General features: G+C 41.5%; 2 protein-coding genes and 1 long non-coding RNA gene across 22 annotated transcripts; all 3 read right to left on the minus strand.

The window, feature by feature from the left end:
- LOC110437294 lies at positions 457-3040 on the minus strand. Its single transcript, XM_021465691.1, has 5 exons — positions 2793-3040; positions 2326-2551; positions 1152-2226; positions 866-949; positions 457-572 (listed from the first exon to the last, which is right to left on the minus strand). Exons 1-5 carry the CDS (start codon positions 3038-3040, stop codon positions 457-459), a joined length of 1749 nt encoding a protein of 582 aa, XP_021321366.1.
- Positions 6172-8083, minus strand: LOC8075402 (UDP-glycosyltransferase 85A2). The gene has a single exon (XM_002445492.2). It carries the CDS (start codon positions 7971-7973, stop codon positions 6480-6482), a length of 1494 nt encoding a protein of 497 aa, XP_002445537.1. The 5' UTR covers positions 7974-8083; the 3' UTR covers positions 6172-6479.
- On the minus strand, positions 10630-16660 carry LOC110436735. 20 transcript variants are annotated; one of them, XR_002454552.1, is made up of 10 exons: positions 15571-16660; positions 15399-15492; positions 15196-15255; positions 14785-14866; positions 14051-14117; positions 13573-13701; positions 13069-13478; positions 12711-12976; positions 12041-12236; positions 10630-11015 (listed from the first exon to the last, which is right to left on the minus strand). It is a non-coding gene; the product is annotated as an uncharacterized LOC110436735 (long non-coding RNA). The 20 variants fall into 20 exon arrangements; XR_002454540.1 differs by having other exon boundaries at positions 14033-14117; XR_002454546.1 differs by having other exon boundaries at positions 13573-13931; positions 14033-14117.

The following is a 19176-nucleotide window of genomic DNA, read 5'->3' on the forward strand; positions in this document are numbered from 1 at the left end:
TGTGGACTTAGAGTCTAAATAAGACTTGAAGTCTTATTTTTTTTACCTCTTTCTTCAATAAATATGCTGCCACATCAGCAAAATACCATAAATAATATGTAATTAATTGTCTTGGACTCTGTGATAGAGTCTTGTATTAGGGCAGTCCCAATGGGGGGTTTCTAGTTGTAGTTTCCAAGAGAAAAAATGAACAATTAATATCCAGTAGAAACTATATCTCCCAACCCATGGTTTCTACAGTAGAGTTAATACACAGGATAAATTAAATGCAACACAAAAGAAGAGTTGATCAACTGCGGCAACCAACCATGTAGCCTCCAGAACACATTTTCAATCGAATCAGGTTGTGTAGCACTACAGAACAAAATAACATGATCTCTATTCTCCACAAGTCATCAGGTCGCACAATGCTAGAAGCAAAAAAGCACAAATTCTAGTCTTCAGAAACCACTAGGTCTAAAAAGGAGACACCAGGTGCACTCCAGAAGACATATAGTTGATAACAAAAGAAGTCTTGTCTCCTGAAGCCATCAGGTTCACTCCTGAAGCCAGTTCACACAGGTACTCGCAACCTGTTTGCAAAAAAAAGCCTGACAAAGAAATTTGCTGCATTCCAACACCATTTCCAGAACCATATCTAATTAAATAGCAACCAATATATGTTTCTAGTAGAACCCATTAAACTAGCAGGTACCATCATCGACCATCTCATACATATATAGGTAGCAGGATACATATATAGATAGCAGGTACCATCATCGACCATCTCATACATATATAGTTAACAGAAGAAGTAAAGTTCATGATATGCATAGTACTAAATTAAATAATAAGGTTGCACGTCGGCATCAACTCCATTGCACACCATCGTCTGAGGTAGGTTCAGAAGTCTTCCAAAAGCCATCAGCTTGCAAAAGTTCCCCAAAAGGCATCAAGTCGACAGCATTATCTACAAGTTAAAATAAACATTGAATTTCAGAAAACCATATAGAATAAAAATTAACATGAACATGTATATCTCTACAAATTGATCTACTATAAGATATGTACCTAATTATTTTGCCTATATGAATTTCCAAACTTTTGCCAAATATGTTCAATCAAATCAGATTGAAGTTGTCTATGCGCTAGACGATCATGTAAGGCGGTACGCCTGTCAAGCACTTCCTCCAGCTCTGGGTTTTCTCCATGAGTGATTGTAGCTTCTTCAACAGTGTATGTGCTGCCTTCCTCATTCAAATCAAATGGAACCTGCTCTATGTCCTTTTCATCTTCAATTATCATGTTGTGGAGAATTATACAAGCAAGCATGACATTCTGAAGATCACCTTGCTCAAAGAGACGCGCTGGTCGACGCAAAATGCACCAGCGAGACTGCAAAATGCCAAAAGAGCATTCAACATCCTTCCTTGCCTCTTCTTGCTTCTGTGAAAAAAGTTTATGCTCATCTATTTGTGGTCTCTTTATAGACTTCACGAAGGCAGGCCACTCTGGATATATGCCATCACCTAGGTAATAGCCCATATTGTATTCTCTTCCATTGATATAGTACTGCACCTTAGGATTTTCTCCTCTCAAATACTCCACAAATAAATCTGACTGGCTAAGCACGTTGATGTCATTGTTGGATCCAGCAACACCAAAGAAGGCGTGCCATATCCAACGATCATGACCAGCTACTGCCTCTAGAATGATTGTAGGAACACCGTGATCACCGCGGGTATACATCCCCTTCCACCCATAAGGACATTTTTCCCAGTGCCAATGCATACAGTCAATACTCCCTAGCATCCCAGGGAATCCACGACGCTCACCGATCGCCATTAAGCGCTCAACATCTTGTACTGTTGGTCGTCTCAAATATTCCTCCCCAAACTTAGCAATCACTCCCTCCACAAATAATTTCAAGCACTCTATAGCAGTACTTTCACCAATCTTAATGTACTCATCAAGCTGATCTGCAGGACTACCATTTGCTAACTGCCTTATCGCAGCAGTACACTTTTGAATTGGTGATAGCCCAGGGCGATTAAGAGCATCATATCTTAAAGTGAAAAATGGAGACCACTCACCAAGGGCACCGACAATGCGGAGGAACAACGACCTTCTCCTGCGGTTAACCTCAGTGCCTTTGTTGTATTCTTCAGTGACATCAGCCCAAAATTGATCTCCACTCCTGTCAGTTCCATCTACTGGGTCCTTTGACTTCCGTAGCCAAGCAGAAGCCTACATTCACACAAAAAAAGAGCAAAGTTTATAAACCAAACCGATTTATGCACATATAGTCCAAGCTCAAACTTCACAAAAATAAGAAAATGTGCTTACCAATCTAATGTCCTCATCTTTCCTATAGTTCAATCGCCTCTCAGTTCTCTCATCTTCATTTGTTTCATCTGCTTCAACAACAATTGGAGCATTTGGTCGGGTCCTTTTCAAACTTGGAGCATTTGGAGAAATTGTATTACTGCCTCTTGTATTGCCAACTAAGTGAAAATTTTCTTCAGTAATATTTGAGTTCAGAATATCAGTAAACCCTCGTGGTGGGTATATCCTAAAAAACAGAGAGATGTTCAATGCATAAGACACAGCCTAAAGATAGTAACAGAGAGATGTTCACTACTATCAAGTTTTGTTGCTGTCGGTTACAATCAAACTTACTGACTTCACTACTACAAACAATGACTACTTTGCCACTGAACTTTCATTTACAAAAAACAGCTTTCTCGAAGAATATTAACAGCTACGAAATGCAGTGATTGAAATTGAACACTATAACTGTTAATTTAACATACCCTTCACTTGAGCCCATGGGAGAGGAACTTGTCCACCACGCAGGAAAATTGGAAGCTTGAAGACTAGGAAGAGTTGGAGATGTTGCTGCTGCCACAACGGCGGGTTCACCGGCAGCCTGAGATCCAACATCACCACCGGCGGCCTGAGATCCATCATCACTACGAGCTGCAGCAGCGCCTGTGACCGAACCAAATCGGCCAGCGAGGGCGGCGGCGGGAGCACCCCGGCCTTGCCATGCCGTTCCCATCACGGACTTGCCTTGTCCTGCCGTAACTTGCCTAGACTTTGTGGATGGCGGCCGAAGTGGGTTCATGGTCGCGAGATTGGGGATGGATTGGGGCAGCACAAAGCATCGATTTGGAATTTAGGTTTGGACTTCACGTATTTCAAGCGAGCACCGCGGGAGCGCGCGGGAAGATGGCGGGCGCAGGCGCGAGAGCGGGAAGGGGCGATGGCGGGCGCGCGCGCGAGGGAAGGAGGGAAGGTGGGCGCGCTCGGTACCAGCTGCGTCGCGGCGGCGGGGAGGGAGGCCGCGCGAGGGAGATGAGCGGGAAGAGGCAGAGCGCGGGCGCGGGAAGAGCGAGGGCGCGGGCGCGGGAAGAGGCCGAGCACGCGCGCGGGTGCGGGATGAGCGGGCCGCCGCCGCCGGCGCACGGGATCGCCATCAATCACCATAGACACGGGTGATTTCTCCCCAATGGCGTTTTTGCCGTTTCCACCCGCCTCGTTGCGAGCGTGGACGTGGTTTCGCAGAGGAGAAACGATTTCTCCAGTTTGCACTCTCTCTCTTCATTAACTCTACTGCCACATCAGCAAATTGGTGAGGTGACAACGTAATTAATAGAGATAGAAACTGCTCATTAATTGCTATCGGGACTGCCCTTAGGAGTGCTCTAGTATCTTGGATTCCCCTCTAGCGTTCAGCATTGATTATCTAGACCATTGTTTGCTTCTGCGCTTCTCTCGCAGCTTCGTGCTGCTTGGTGTGTGGTTGCATCTGCATGCAGGCCACGTGCAGTGCAGCTGTACAATGCAGAAACCAGATGCAGACAAAGTGCAGGCGTATTCGGGCTATTCCAGCCTTCCGTTGGTTTGTTGAATTTTCGCATGCATTGGTTATTTCTATATGTTATTTTGAACCTAACTTTTTTTAGAAACTCGGTCCTGTTTCTGAAAAAAAGTATCATTGAAACAGATACATATAAGAGCTGTTTTCCCGTGCATTTTTGTTAATTTACGTTAGTATATTTCAAGATTGGTAAATTTAATATAGATGTCTTGTTGTTGGGAGACATATCACCTGTTACCGAAAAAATAATATAATCAAATTTTAAAGTAAATCTAGAAAAATACAAAAATCAACAGTTGACAACTTAAACCTGAATAAATAAATTCCCGCCTACTATTTATGTGTATATTTGTTCTGTTATTTTATACTACTACTAATACATAATTTTGATATTGGCCTATCTGATTATCTCTAAATATGCAACTACTTCAGCTCATTTTTCTATAAAAAACCGCCTCTTTACCTATACGAGAGTAAATATAATCTACTTCCTCTGTCTCTAAATATCTATTGTTGTTGATGTACATGCTACAAATTTGACTCTATTTATAAAAAATACACATAAAATTTATATCTCTAAATAAATTTATTAAAAAACTAGTTATGTAATATTAATATTTTCAATATATATTTATTCAAAAAGTTTTCTCGAAAAATAAAAACGACATATATTTAAGAATGGAAGGAGTAAGTCTCTTTTCTGCTGGAGTAAATATTTTTTTTCTAAATTAGTTTTCTTGTTTAGTTTCCATATATTCGGAGGTATTCCACGTGCAGGCTTTGCCGCGTGGTCAGGCCGCCCGCCGCACGCATTGACCTGCTGGCTGCTGCCGTGCCCTCGCCGGCGCACGACGAGTTTCCGGCGATGGAGACGTACGCTGCGGTGGACGAATGGGTGCTGCCGACGTACCGGATTCGATCCGGATCGCCCCGCCCGCCGCCCTGTCCTATCCAGTCCTGCCTGCTTGTCGTTTCCCCCCCGTGCGACGACCCGCGCTCACCGGAGCAGTCGACTAGTCGAGCACGGCAGGCAGCTGGACCACAACACTGCGCACATGATTGGGACCTCTATTCTTCGATAACAGACAGCCCTGCCTAATCGACGGTTTCAGCCCAACGGACCAATTATTCACATCAGCTTGCTTGTTGGGTACACCCAAGAAACTTGGAAGTTAGCAACTGTAGCCGTTTCGGGCAACGTTTTCAAGATATTTTAACCTTTTTAAGATACACATTTTTGCTATACACGTAGATTTAAACTATGTCTAGATACATAGCTAAAACAATGCATTCAGAAAAGCCAATACATATTATAATTTGGAACGAAAAGAGTATATATATAGGTACCACGTGTATACAAATCCTATCTTTATGACAACCTTTGAAAAAACTGAGTAGGCAGGTATCGAGATTTACATAGTCACCATAAACATCTCACTCTCGGTGCATCGGAAAATATTGCCAACAAGAGTATTTGGACTCCAACATCAAGTTCCTAGCATCAAGATGACAAAGAAATTTTTTTGGAAAAACCAATTTGGAGTTCAAATAAAGGAAGATCGTTTTGGAAGCAATATACCAAACCTAGTTAGGCCAGTTTTTGTTTCGAGACCGGGTTGAATCCAACTTAGTTAGATCTATTTTGGTCACAGCAAACTCAAAGATTGGATCTTAAGATGTTTTTTACTGTGATAAGATCACTCCCTCTATATAAACAAGACAAGAAGATCATGGCCGATTGAGGAATCAACTTTTTCAATTGTAAAAAAAATACATCTACTACTTCTTTTACCCTAACTCTTCCAACCTCTGTTGTGTGTCACATCTCTCGACGAGATTTGCTGGCGTTCTAGGTGGCCTGCAGCCAATCCTAGAGCAACCTTGTTGTACCCTTCCGTGACGGGTCTTTTCTCGGAAGGTGTTCATGGGTCTACCATGTGAAGAATGGGTCTCAAATCGGCTTAGATCTGCTTGCTAGTCGGTCTAGCTGATTTACTACGTTCTTGCTGTGAGCTAGGTCACCATGAATTAGAGAGGAGAGGTATGGCATATACTTAGAAGAAAAGAAATATTTTTTGGTTTGAGAGAGAGAGAGAGAGAGAGAGAGGGGGGGGGGGATAGAGAGGAACTGAAGACTTATGTTTTGATATAAATTTTGAACCCTCAATTTTTTATATTTCAGAGAGAGAGAGAGAGAGAGAGAGAGAGTAGTTGAAGACTTGATAAAAATTAGCACATGTTTAGAGGCATTGGAGCTAATTTTTAGCTAGCTGTATCAGTTAGTCATCATTGTATATAAACAAGCCCTAATAAATTGAACAAGAGCACCATGTTCTTAATTTTATAATAAGACCTTACATACTACAGATCTCTTACCAAATTTAGCTACTATAGATCTCTTGCCAAATTTAGCTTTAGTGATTTGTTAATCACCTCCAACATCGAGAGAGATATACTCCCATGTGCAACGACATCGTTGCCACTTTCACAATAAAAACAAGGATATGATACCGTATGATCGGAGGATGTTGAATGCTCAAGCTAGCTAGGAGCACAGTTCCTGTCCACGGAGAACAAAGAGAGCCACAGGGAGGATGCTGAATGCTCAGGCTCAGGCTCAGGCTAGGAGCACCTCGTCGATGAGCCTGTCCACGTTGCGCATGGATCGTCCGTCGGGCCTCGCCGCGGCCACGGCGCTTTCCTTGAGCTCCGTCACTCGCCGGCGCATCTCCCGCCCTTTCTCCCCCTCCATGGCCTCCCGTATGAGCGCCTCCACCTCGCCCCGCCGGACGTCGCTGCCGATCTCCATCCCGATGCCCCACTCGGTGCGCTTGTACCGGCAGTTGGTCTGCTGCTCGGCGAAGAAGGGCCAGCACACCATGGGCACGCCGCCGCAGATGCTCTCCAGCGTGGAGTTCCACCCGGAGTGCGTCAAGAACACCCCCACGGCATCGTGCTCCAGCACCGCCGCCTGCGGGCACCACGTCGACAGCATGCTCCGGCCCTCCGTCGCGGCCGCGAACTCCGACGGCAGCCCGCCGCCGCCGCCGCCGCCCTTGACGAGGTCCGGACGCACGTTCCACAGGAAGGCGTAGCCGGTGTTGGCCAGCCCCCACGCGAACTCGGCCAGCTGCTCGTTGGACATCACCGTGATGCTCCCGAAGTTAACGTACACGACCGAGCGCGGCGCGCGGCCGTGGAGCCACCGGAGCGGCGCGTCCTCCTCCTTCCACAGGTTGGACGCGATGGCCGCGACGGGGCTGTCCGCGGGGACGTTGTTTCGCACCGTCAGCGGGAGCGGGCCGACGGTGTAGACCGGCCGCGACAGGAGCTTCGCCATGGCGTGGAGCGGTGTCGCGTCGAGCTCGTCGAAGGTGTTGATGACCACCGCCGACGCCTGCGACATCCCGGCCACCTCGTGGATGAAGTAGTTGAGCATGATGTCGTCCGGGTCCGTGGTGCGTACGAAGCTCGGGAAGTCCCGGAGCCGCAGGTCCTTGGGCGCCGCGCCGTCGGGGATCCAGTCGACGACGGTGTCGTCCAGGTACCCGTCGGTGAGCTGCGCCTCGTTCTGGAGCGGGACGATGCCCCGCTCCACGAGGTGGCGGTAGTAGTAGTAGCCGATGAAGCCGCAGGCGCTGGCGGTCCAGAGCGTGGCGCAGCGGAGGCCGAGCTCCCGCGCGCCGCGGAGAGCGAAGGTCATGACGCTGTCGGCGACGACGCACGTCACGGCGGGCCGTCCCTGGGCCTCGGCCTCGGCATTGGTCCGGGCGACGAGGTCCTTAAACCGGGGCAGGCAGGTGGTCATGGTGGAGTAGCAGAGCGCGGGGACGTCCTGCGTGGCGTCGGCGTCGGAGCGTGGAAGGCCGTCGTCGATGGCGACGAAGCGGAACCCCGGCGCGCCGTCGAGCGCTCCAGGCCCGCGCGCGCGCAGGTGGCGGCGGTGGTTGAACTCGTTGTTGACGAAGGTGACGTGGAAGCCGCGCGTGTGGAGTAGCTTGGCCAGCTGCAGCATCGGCGTGACATGGCCCTGCGCCGGGTACGGGACCATCACCACGTGCGGCGGCTGCTGCTGGCGCCTCTCCCGCTCCTCCGTCGGCAGCGACCCCATGACTGCTCTGGCTACTGGTGTGGCTACCACCCCAAGCTCCAAGGCTTTGCTAGAATTGGTGGTTTTGCCTATGCTATGATGTTGCCTGTTAGTGCTCCACTTCTGCCAGCCGCCTTATATGTAGGAGTACTAGTGATTAGCAGTAGCACGGCTAGCACCTATTTTTTTTTTGAAAATACAGCTAATTATGATAACGACGTACTCCATCCGTCCAAAATAACTGTCGTTTTAAGTTTCCGTGTCACAAGTTTGGCTGAAATTTATAGAAAATACATATAACAGTGTATCTCCAAATAAATTTATTAAAAAAGTAGATTCAAAGATCTTTTCAATAGTACTAATTATGTATCATTAATATTAATATTTTTTAATATATATTTAGTTAAAGTTGTTTCTCGAGAAATAAAAATAACAGTTATTTTGGGACGGTACGAAATGAAAAGGCACATAACAGAGCCCTTGATTTTTACATAGTAGTCTGTTGCTCTCAAGAATGTCACTTCAACATATGGCCCTTTTTTTTCCGAATGAACATATGGGCTTGTTTAGTTCAGCCTGAAACCCAAAAACTTTTCAAGATTCTCTGTTATATCAAATTTTGCTGAACATTAAATATAAATAAAAAAGTAACTAAGGCTTTGTTTAGTTCAAAAAAATTTTGGATTTCGCTACTGTAGCACTTTCGTTTTTATTTAACAAATATTGTCCAATCATGAATTAACTAGCATCAAAAGATTCGTCTCGCGATTTACAGACAAACTGTGTAATTAGTTTTTGTTTTCGTCTATATTTAATGCTTCATGCATGTGCCGCAAGATTCGATGTGACGGGGAATCTTGAAAACTTTTTGGATTTCGGGGTGAACTAAACAAGGCCTAATTACACAGTTTACCTATAATTTACGAAACGAATCTTTTAAGCCTAGTTAGTTTATGATTGAATAATAATTATCAAATAAAAACGAAAATACTACAATAACTAATTTGTTTTTCACTTCTCCAACTAAAAAGGCCATACTGGAATATCATTACACAAGCATAAACTGAGCTAGGAGTGGTAATAACATCAATCAAGTAGGACAAAAGCATCAAGGTCTGTCCGGAAGTTGTGTCCAAGAAGCAAATATCATCAATCAAGTAGGATAAAAGCCTTAATCTAGGATAATTAGTAGTCTGTAAACTGAGCTGTGGCCATGACAGAAAGTATTGTTGCCTGATTTGTTCTGATAGAAAAACACTATAATAGCTGACAGATTCGGCTAATAAGCTCAAGCAAACATGCTATCTTACATGAAAGGACCCTTGTTATCAAAGTAGGAGCGTTCAAATCACTGAAAAAAGATGCAAGTATTGAAATTTCTGGAAAGAGGAATAAGTATCTCAGAAGTCTGATGAACACTGATTTTTTCCTTTAAATAAATAGGAAACTACTTCAGGAGCCATGTAATAATTAAGTGTAACTGTTGCACCAAACATATCCTTTGGATAGCAACGCAGGAATCAGCAATCTAATGTTTTGTTGTGTAGTAAGGAGTTTGTTTTCAGTTTTCTACGTTCTGGCATACAGTCTAATTCATGAGTATACTGGGAGAAACTATAGGTTCAGTACCTCCTTGTCAGGCTTAATGCCCATGTATTGGAACGGGAGACATAAGATTTGTTTGACATAGCTCAACTTCACTAGTAAATCTATTTTTTTAGAAAATAGTTTCATAAGCAATTTTATAGATAAAGTTGAGCTATTTTAGAAAAAGTGTTTGGTACAATAACTTCACCAACTACTTTATGCATAGATGAGAGAGAAATATGGGAGAGAGCTGCAATAAACTATTTTTTTTAGCTTCATTCCAACTCATGTCTTTGTGAAAGGAGATAAAAAACAACTTTATCTATGAAACTGTTTTAGAAATAAATGCTCGGCCAAAAAAAACAGCTCACAACTCATTAAACTGTTGTGAGTTGTACCAAACAGGCCCATAGAATAGCAAGTGGTGGAGCTCTCACGGCCATTTTCCACAGTAATGGTGATTTCGCTACTTAGATCCCACGGGCTGGACAAGGTGATTTTAAGATGTGTACATATAGTTGCCATTTAAATTTACATAGGAATTTCATGCATGTTCGCACAAATAAATAAATAAATAAATAAAATAAAAAGGTCCTCACCCATACAATGGCATGAAAATGTCAAAACAAAAGGCTAAGTAGCTACCCAGTTTGAAATTACGGTGGTAGTAACATCTATCACCACCGTCAGACTTCCAAGTACTGCTTGGCTTGCACCAGTGCAGCACAACAAAATTGAAACACACATAAGATGCAGGTTCAGTTATCTGAATAAAACAACATATTAAAATACAATCTTTCATACCTAAGCTAGCTAAAGCTACCGTTGCCTGGTAATTAACATTCAAAAACAAGCATCCACCTATGGTCCTTGTTTAGCATGATTAAAACAAGTAGCAGTCTTATTTTTCGGGATACTATATTGTAGCCAAGAAAATGAACTTGTCGAACAATGAACATATCTTCACTGAAGTTTCAACGCACTGATCAGGAAAAATGCAAGTGACCAAGCTCTACATCATTTCCCATTCATTTCAAGAAAAAAATTCGCAAGTAGCCAAGCATTGCTACGAAGGTATTTGGCCAGTTCCTGCACTCATTAATGTTAGCTTCTTTTTATTCAGAGAGTTGTAGACTCCAGTGAGCAGTTTATAATTGCATTAGATTCGTGGTTCTTGTAAGTCCTAGAGTGGAAGGCATCTGTAGTGACCTCAAGATCCAACTGTTCATTGTACCCTCTTCTATGCAGATCACTTACAAGCCAAACTGGTAGAGTTCTAATTGGTAGCAATTGGACTTCATCTCCTATTTTGGCTGATTTTATATTTTGGTACAGTGATTAGTTTTATTTTACCACCAGATTGTCACTGCTAGTGGGTGATGGTTATTACAACATCATGGTTAGGCAGAGAAGAAAATGACTGCCACCAGATCACCACCAGCTCACCACCAGCTCCTTCGGCAGATAAGAAAATGACTGCAAAGAGAAGAAATCATTTTATTACAAAATATAGAACATCATGGTTAGACAGACGTCACAAAGTGCCAAGATATCCACCATCTTAGTACACATTCAGGCATGAGCCACATGAGAAATATTTGATAGTTCTCCTAGCTACTTCGATATTACTTTGTAGTATTCTTTTTATAAAGAAGAAAATATATTCGTTGTATTCCGCAAACTGAGGAAGCATACACCAAATGCAACAATTGAGCTGTCTGCAATTTTACAGAACCATCGCTACAAACTACAAGCCATGAGAGGTGAAGGAATGTTCATATAATCTAATTGAATATCGGCAAGGACAACAAATGACCAAATCCAGATAGATCAATGTGCCTAGAACTTGTTTCGAAGCTTTAACCACCTAAACAATAGACACTATATCCCTAAAAGATTAGAGCTGTACATAGCTACTATAAGTTTAGATGGATGATCTGAATTTTGGTTAATCATGCACTGGTAAACCCGTTGACACACAACACACACACACACAGTAGCTTTACATTCTGTCGCTGGATGATAAACAAACAAATGAATGCTCTCTGTAGCACAAAAGTAACATTTCACATGCAAATCAAACGACGAGCTACAGCTGACCTAACTAAAGATCTGAACGATGATGCAGCCAAGCTGCTGATGACTGAAACCTCCCTGCTCCTATTCTACATACGCTGGTGGTGACAGGTTGCCTGCTACTAAACTGATGAAAACCAAATACATTTGCTGCTAATGTCACCTGCAAATGGAGACTCAAACTGACAAGCTACTAGTCCTATTTCAGAATCAAGTGATTTAATAGGTAGTGCTGATAGCTAGGCAAAAATAGCATAAACCTCTTCCCGGACCTTGCTTATCAATGAATTTAGCCACTGTCTTCTTCATGCACAATAGTTGCAGTGTGAAAACATCAAATACAGAAAAAGTTACCAATCTCTAAGCGTCGATTTTATTCCTGAAAGCATAGTGAAGACATCATCTTTAATGGACAGTATACCAACCTGAGTCAGGCTACGTGGTACTCCACCAAATCTACAGTTATAGTGCTAAATCCCTCCTAAAATACAGTGAGCATGTGGATCATCCTCCTGCTCTGATAAAGCAGCAGGCACCAGCAGGCTTATAACGCAGTGACAAATCTGATACTTCAAGCTTGTACAGCAGGCCCATGATACCAAACATGGATGATGCATTCTCCTGTAAAAGAATATCATATCACCACAACAGCTATCACTATCAGGCACAGGGAACAAAAAAAAAGACCATGATAAATTAAGTTTGTAAGCTTATAGTAATAATCCAAAAGTGATGTGTTTGAGTATGATCTTCACATCATTCTGTTGTAGCTTATAGTTGGGGCTAATTTGGTTAGTTGAGCGAGCCTGATTCGATGTTGATACGTCGAAAAGAAGTAAAATTAGAAGTCAGTTACCTATGTGACCCCAGTGATACGATGTTGCAATTTTGGGTCGGTACAGGTTAGTGATACTAACATACTATCAAATTAATAAGAAAGATTATTAATGTTCCCCTGCCCTGCTTATGCATAGCTTTGATAATGACACAGGCAGCTCATGGCGATACTTACCAATCACAGGTTCAACAGCAGTAGCTCGGACAAGACAGAACAAAACAAGCAATGGTGAGAAGAATGCTTCTGGCAGGCATTACCTGAGCCGGTCCTGTACATGTAGGGGATATTTACAGCTCCTTCCGGGTGACAAGCGCTGAACTTGCCCTTGCTTCTACAGTAAAAGGATTTACGAAGGAGGCCTCATGAATTGGGGGCAGGTTAAAGTTTCTGCAAGCGCAACACGGCAACTCCAGATTCACCAAAGAATCTGACCAGTGCTACCCATGTGAATATCACTTGAGTGAACATTAATCTTTCTCTGGATCCTGATCTTAGTGAACCGGGACACAAGAACACTGAAACACTTGAGCAAAAAAGCAAACATGTGCAAGGCATGAGGGCATGATGGTAGGGAACTTCAGACCTTGGGTTAAAACGGAATAAGTTGATAATCACCTAGCAAAGCACGCACGAACAGGTTGCTCCCATCCGTCACTGGTAGCCATGATAGGAATGCTTGGGTTGCCCAGAGCACCGATAACAGGTGCTGCCTCTGACACCGTAGCAGCACTGTACCGCTGGCGTCTCAGAGCAGGGTTGGGCAGGGAGGCGGTGGATGGGGCGAGCAACCGCCTCTCTTCCCTTCCCCAGTGGTGGGCTTCACCGGTGGTGCAGCAGTGGGCTTCACCAGCGGCGCTCACAGCGCGGCGAGCAACTGAGTTTCTTCCCTTCCCCGGCAGCAGGCTTCACCGGTGGCGCGGCGAGCGGTGGGAGTTGTGTGGCATGGGAGGGAGGCATGACGTAGAAGCGTGAGGAGGCAGCAGGCTTTATTATTCCAAGTTTTGCATGGCTTCTTTCCACAGTTTCTTCACATAGTAGAAAGGACCATGCTTATGTTAGCATTGGTGCAAGGCATAAAGAAAATTTGCAGCACAATCTCAGGCACTATGTTAGACTGACCATTCTGATTGAATCTTAAGGGGCCAGACACTCAAAATATCTCCACTGGCAATATGATCAGGTACATCAATCCGGCACACACCTTTCTAAAAAAGCATCAACTATCAACCTCTTTCTGAAAAAGGGAACCTACAGCAAGGAAAGATTGCAATGTAGTTTGAAAATTTGTTCTATCAACATCATAGTAGCCATATGCAAATGCAATTCAATAAACAATAGATGAAATATCATTTACTTTAGATAAATAGTTTTCGCATGGCAGAAAATCATGAAGGCATTTTTCTTAGCATGGTCATTGGAGCACATGAATAAAGCACCAGATCATTCCAAAAGTCTAAATCATTCAGCTACCTGACTACCTGAGCAAGAATACAAGGACCAGAAACTGAATACCTATACACCAAAGGCAAGTAAACATGATCCAAACTTTATAAACCTTATTTTTATTGATAGCTTTCACCTTGAACTTGCTACATACAGTAGAGAAAGAACCATTGCAAGAAACAATGAAGAGGCTGCTCCTGAACTTCTTCGAAAGCCTGTAACTGCAAGCACCAAAACACTGACAAACTTTGTATTTGTCGACAACAAAGCATTCTCAAGCACACGCTCTGGAAATTGAAGAAGCAACAATAACTCAGGTGAATAATAAACAGATAAGATCGTTAGTAACTGGCCTCTACGCATATACTATTCATGTGCACATACTGGATTGAACCCATTTCATATCTGAAATGGAAATAGTTCCATACTACCATATACAATTCCTTCTTTATTTGCCTGCTGTTTTTTTTACTTTTTCGTCCTATTTGACTTCTGTGAGCAAAAATGCAACAAAAAAGATGGCAACTGATAATTCTTTTACAAATGAATCAATACCTTTGACACTGCCACTGAACATTATAGATCTTTATTACCAAAAAAAAAATATTGATATATGCATGAGTAGAAACAGCATAGCACATGCCTCATGAAGTGACCATTAAGGAACACAAGGAAAACTGCAATTAGAATGTCTTAAAACATCCTTGTAAGAAGCAGGAAATGAACATTTCAACATTGGGATGATGATGCAGGTATTGTACATGTATATTAATTTTGACATAAAAGACTTTCTTTAGGATATGAATGTGCTACCATGTTTAATAATCCATTGCAGTGAGCCAAATAAAATTGGAAAGAGAGCAAATGACAGAGGGACAAAGAACTTACCAACGAAATCCATTCTGAAGAGATGCCAAAGAACGAACAATGTGATTCCTCCTTTTCTTTTCGTCAATAAGAAAGAGAAATCCTACAGCCAAGAATACAACTTACAACATAACAGAAAAAAGCAAAAGAACCAAAAGTCAAAAGAGAAAAAAAGAGAGAATTATAGAAACAAACATTAAAATGAGAAAGGAGAGGTCAGCCCAGGCGTGCCCAAGTTGTATAAAGTAATAGGAAACTACTGATTCATAAACATTTTCTATTTGCTAAAAAGAGTATGAAACTACTGGAACATTTGTGCATGACACAATAATAATGCATCTATGTAGATAGGAACAAAAATAGACCACTATTCTAACAGTTAGCTACTAATATAGCAAACCAAAGAACATAATAAGGCACTGAGTCACTGACCGTTGCAGGACCTGAGGCCCCATGATCCCTACGAAAGCTTAGGATCAAAATGAGGAAAATCTGCAAGGGACAAGAAACATAAGCAACTCCCTGACGTCATGATTCCACCAGACATTGGAAAGCACATGTAAAAGGAAATAAACAAATACAACAAGGCTCTCTAATTAAACCAGTGCTAGAAAGCAATGAAAAGAAGAACCTACTAATCCATCCCTCAAACCTCAGCAGTGCACCATAAACAAGAACAGCCCCTCCCTTTGCTCAGCACCATGGCCTCTGTGTTCAATTCCTTTGTATCTGGTATATGAAAATGTATTGTTCTATCAAGCTAACTAACTCCAAAATCATGGAATGTCCATTGTAAATTAAAATTACCTGTTGTGTACCTCAGTGAGAACCTCCAGCAGGAAAAGTGTAACATAATATTAAAGGGATCAATTTGGCTCCCTATTCCTAGGAAATTCCAAATAGACTTTGCTCGGCCACATGTAAACATCATATGCTTAATATCTTCACTGCTTGTCTGGCACAAGGGACATGCTGCATTATCGATCATAGCAGCGGCAAACAAGTATTCTCCTCTAGTACTAGATGCTCAAATGGCTGAGACATATGCTTTGAGAGAGGGTCTAAGATTAGCACAACAGTTAGGCTGCAGCACAATCATAGTACAATCTGACTGTTTGGAAGTTGTCCAATCTATACAGGATGGTAATTTTTCGGCGATGGCTTCAGCTCCAATTTTGGATGAATGTGATAATTTGTTGAGGGAATTTACAAAAATTTCTACTGAGCATTGTGATAGAGAATCCAACCAAGTTGCCCATGAGCTAGCTCGGCAAGGGTTTATGTCAAAAGTTTCATGTATTTGGGTCGACGAACCCCCTAATTGTATTATTCCTCTTTTTATCAAACGATGTAACAATGTTTTCAGATTAATAAAGCTTGCCGGATGGCTTTTCAAAAAAAAATATTAAAGGGACCAAACTGGATGGACAAGATGTCAAAATGCATTAGGAGCTATCTAACCTTTGCCTAGACAATATCACAAACACATAGTATGCTAGAGTATAAGCCAAATCAAGCCAAACATTATCATCAACCTGTAGGTCATGCCTCATGCCAAACAAATAAAAATAGATCAAGATAGAAATCAAGCGAATGGTGGTACGGCAGCAGAAAAACTTATAATAATTGTGCCTACAGAAACACAATCAACAACATTACAGCCAGGCATGTTGAGCACTGCGCACCGCCTCTTGGGTCAGCCCCTTCACCAGCGCAGTACTGCCGGAACCCGTCCGAGAGCCCCCTCACCTAGTGGGGGAGCTTGAGGCGGAGCTCTGGGGCAGGGCCCTGCCGCAGCCAAGCCGCCGCCGGCGAGGGTCGCCAACTCGCCGCTCGGCTCTCGGCTGCCGCGGTCAAAGACGTGGCTTAGCCTTTGACTGGGCCCTCATACCTGTGTGAGAGAATAACGGTCGGTTGAGTGTCAAAAGAATTGACTGGATTTTACCTTTTGAATTTCTTTTGTATTGAAAAATAATGCAAAATTGCAATATATCTAGTTAATTCCTGTAGAGTCCAAAATTGATGAATCAATTTTTTCTAAGCTTTTGCTGATGTAATCTAAGCATGAAAAATGTGAAAACTGTTGTTTGACACTTTCGTAAAAGCAGCTTATTATTTAGGTTATTTTTAGATTTTAAAAGCAAAAATTAAAGTTCAACAAGTGTGTTATCTGGTTTGCTAAAATAGTATGTTTGTTATCCCTAAAATCATCTCCAACAAATTTTCATCCGTCTTTTCCATTCTTAATTTTTTTGGTAAAATAAGAAAAAGCTCTCTCCAATTTGTCATCTTCCCTCCCCATCTTTCCTAACCTCGCAATTTTTTTTCTCGAGCGTGCATCTAGAGTTTCTCGGCCCATCTAGTAAGCAGGAATAAAGATAGGATTGCAGGTGAGAAAAATACAAGAGAGATACAGAAACAAATTCAATTTCCTGATAAGACCGGGTCATAGAGGAAAAATGCCATGAAAAAATTAGGATAGAAATATAAGAAACTCTTAGAGATGACTTTTTTTTCTTCTCATACTAATTTAGGAGTTGGCAAACACCATATTTTGAGGAACAAAATATGAGGATCTCTTAGAGATGCTCTTTAATTTTCGCTTGCCATAAATAGCACGCTGCCCGCACTGACTATATGTACAAAGGCTGTTGTGGAATTGTATGCTTTGAATAAATTTTTTATTTTACACAATAGCTAAAATTTATAGTTTAAAATATAATTTTACCTACTCTCTTGGAGCCTTTTCTAAAATCGTACTTCATATTATAGTGTGTAGCTTAAAAAAACATAGGGCATGCTTTTAGGAGGAAAAAAACTCTAGAACCGTGTTCATAATTTTTTGGGGGTAGAACAAATTTTCTTATGTTGGTTTGTATTTATGAATTTTTAATTGCATATTTTTTTAGAAAATATTTGATTACTTTTAAAAATTATGTCTATAATTCTTGGATAAATTATAATCGATGTTTGTGTCAGCCTAGTCCGATTCATCTCTCTTGTAGCTGATGTGTACCGTTTCATGTAAGGGCTTGTTTGGCACAGCTCAATTTTACTAATAAAGCTGTTTTTTTAGAAAATAGTTTCATGAGTGACTTTATAGATGAAGCTGAGTCTCTGTGAGAGGAGGAGAAAAACAGCTTCACCCATGAAGCTTTGTAAATAAGTGTTTGATAAAAAAACAGCCTCATGAAGCGGTTGTGAGCTGTACCATATTGACACGCTACAAATCATACAATGCTAACAGAAACCGCTCAAGAGGTAAATCAGATGGTTTAAAAATTTTAGAGAGTCAAAAAGTCCGCTTTTCTATTGAAAGCAATGGTCAGGTGGACTTTTCCGCTTACTGATCCTAGACCAGATAAACCGGTGGGCCGTTAGGACCAAACGACAGGGCCTAAACCACAAATCTTGGTGGCCAGTTTCAAAGGCTGAAACTAAAATGGCCCATGGGCCACGGCTAACGGAAAATTCTCAACGGATCAACAAAAGGTAAAAATTCACTTTAGGTCCTCAACTTCCTTCCGTAAAAGTCTTTTTTTTATCCTTAAACTTCAAAACCAATTAAAATACATCCTTCAACTTTTAAAACCATATATATTATGTTCTTGAGATGATATGAGCAGTTTTGAAGGCAGTTTTATCTTTCTTCTTTTTATTTATTTCAGCTGAAATTTTGAAAAATCATAGTAAATTATATAAAATTCATAAAACAGTAAATCTAATTTCACTGGACTTGAGATAAGTAGATTTACATAGTAAATATATAATATAACATGTTTTAATACTAAATTTTTATTATAACTTTAGATCTATATTTTTCTATAATTAATTAGAATAATTTAACTACAGTTTCTATGATCCAATTGTACTGAATTTTTTATATCGGGCTAATTATTGTATGTTTTTTTGACCGAAGTCAACAAGGGAAACTCTAGCCTTTTTTTATTTTTTGATAATACAGATCTGTTTAAATTCGCTCTCACGGAAAGTCGAACTCAGGTCTGCTGGTGCTACTCAGGGGCTCTAACCACTAGGCTAGAGACCCTTTCGCAATTATTGTATGTTTAAATTGTGGTATATTCATGTATAACTTAGTTATAAATTTATTAGTATTTAACAAGCATAAACCTAAATAAATCTATAACTAAGTAATAAACAATCCAATGAGTATTAAATTTTTACTACAACTTAAGAATAGAATAATTAGCCCACCATATAAATTTCATCACAATTGGATCATAGAAGTTGTAGCTATAATTATTCTAATTAATTATAGAAAAGCATAGATCTAAGTCTGTAGCAAAACTTTATACTAAAACATACTGTGTTGTATATTTACTGTCTAGATTTACTCATCTAAAGTTTAGCAAAATTAAATTTTCTATTTTTTGATTTTCATATAAAAAAGAT

This window comes from Sorghum bicolor, chromosome 7 (assembly GCF_000003195.3).
Source record: "Sorghum bicolor cultivar BTx623 chromosome 7, Sorghum_bicolor_NCBIv3, whole genome shotgun sequence".
Lineage (NCBI taxonomy): Eukaryota > Viridiplantae > Streptophyta > Magnoliopsida > Poales > Poaceae > Sorghum > Sorghum bicolor.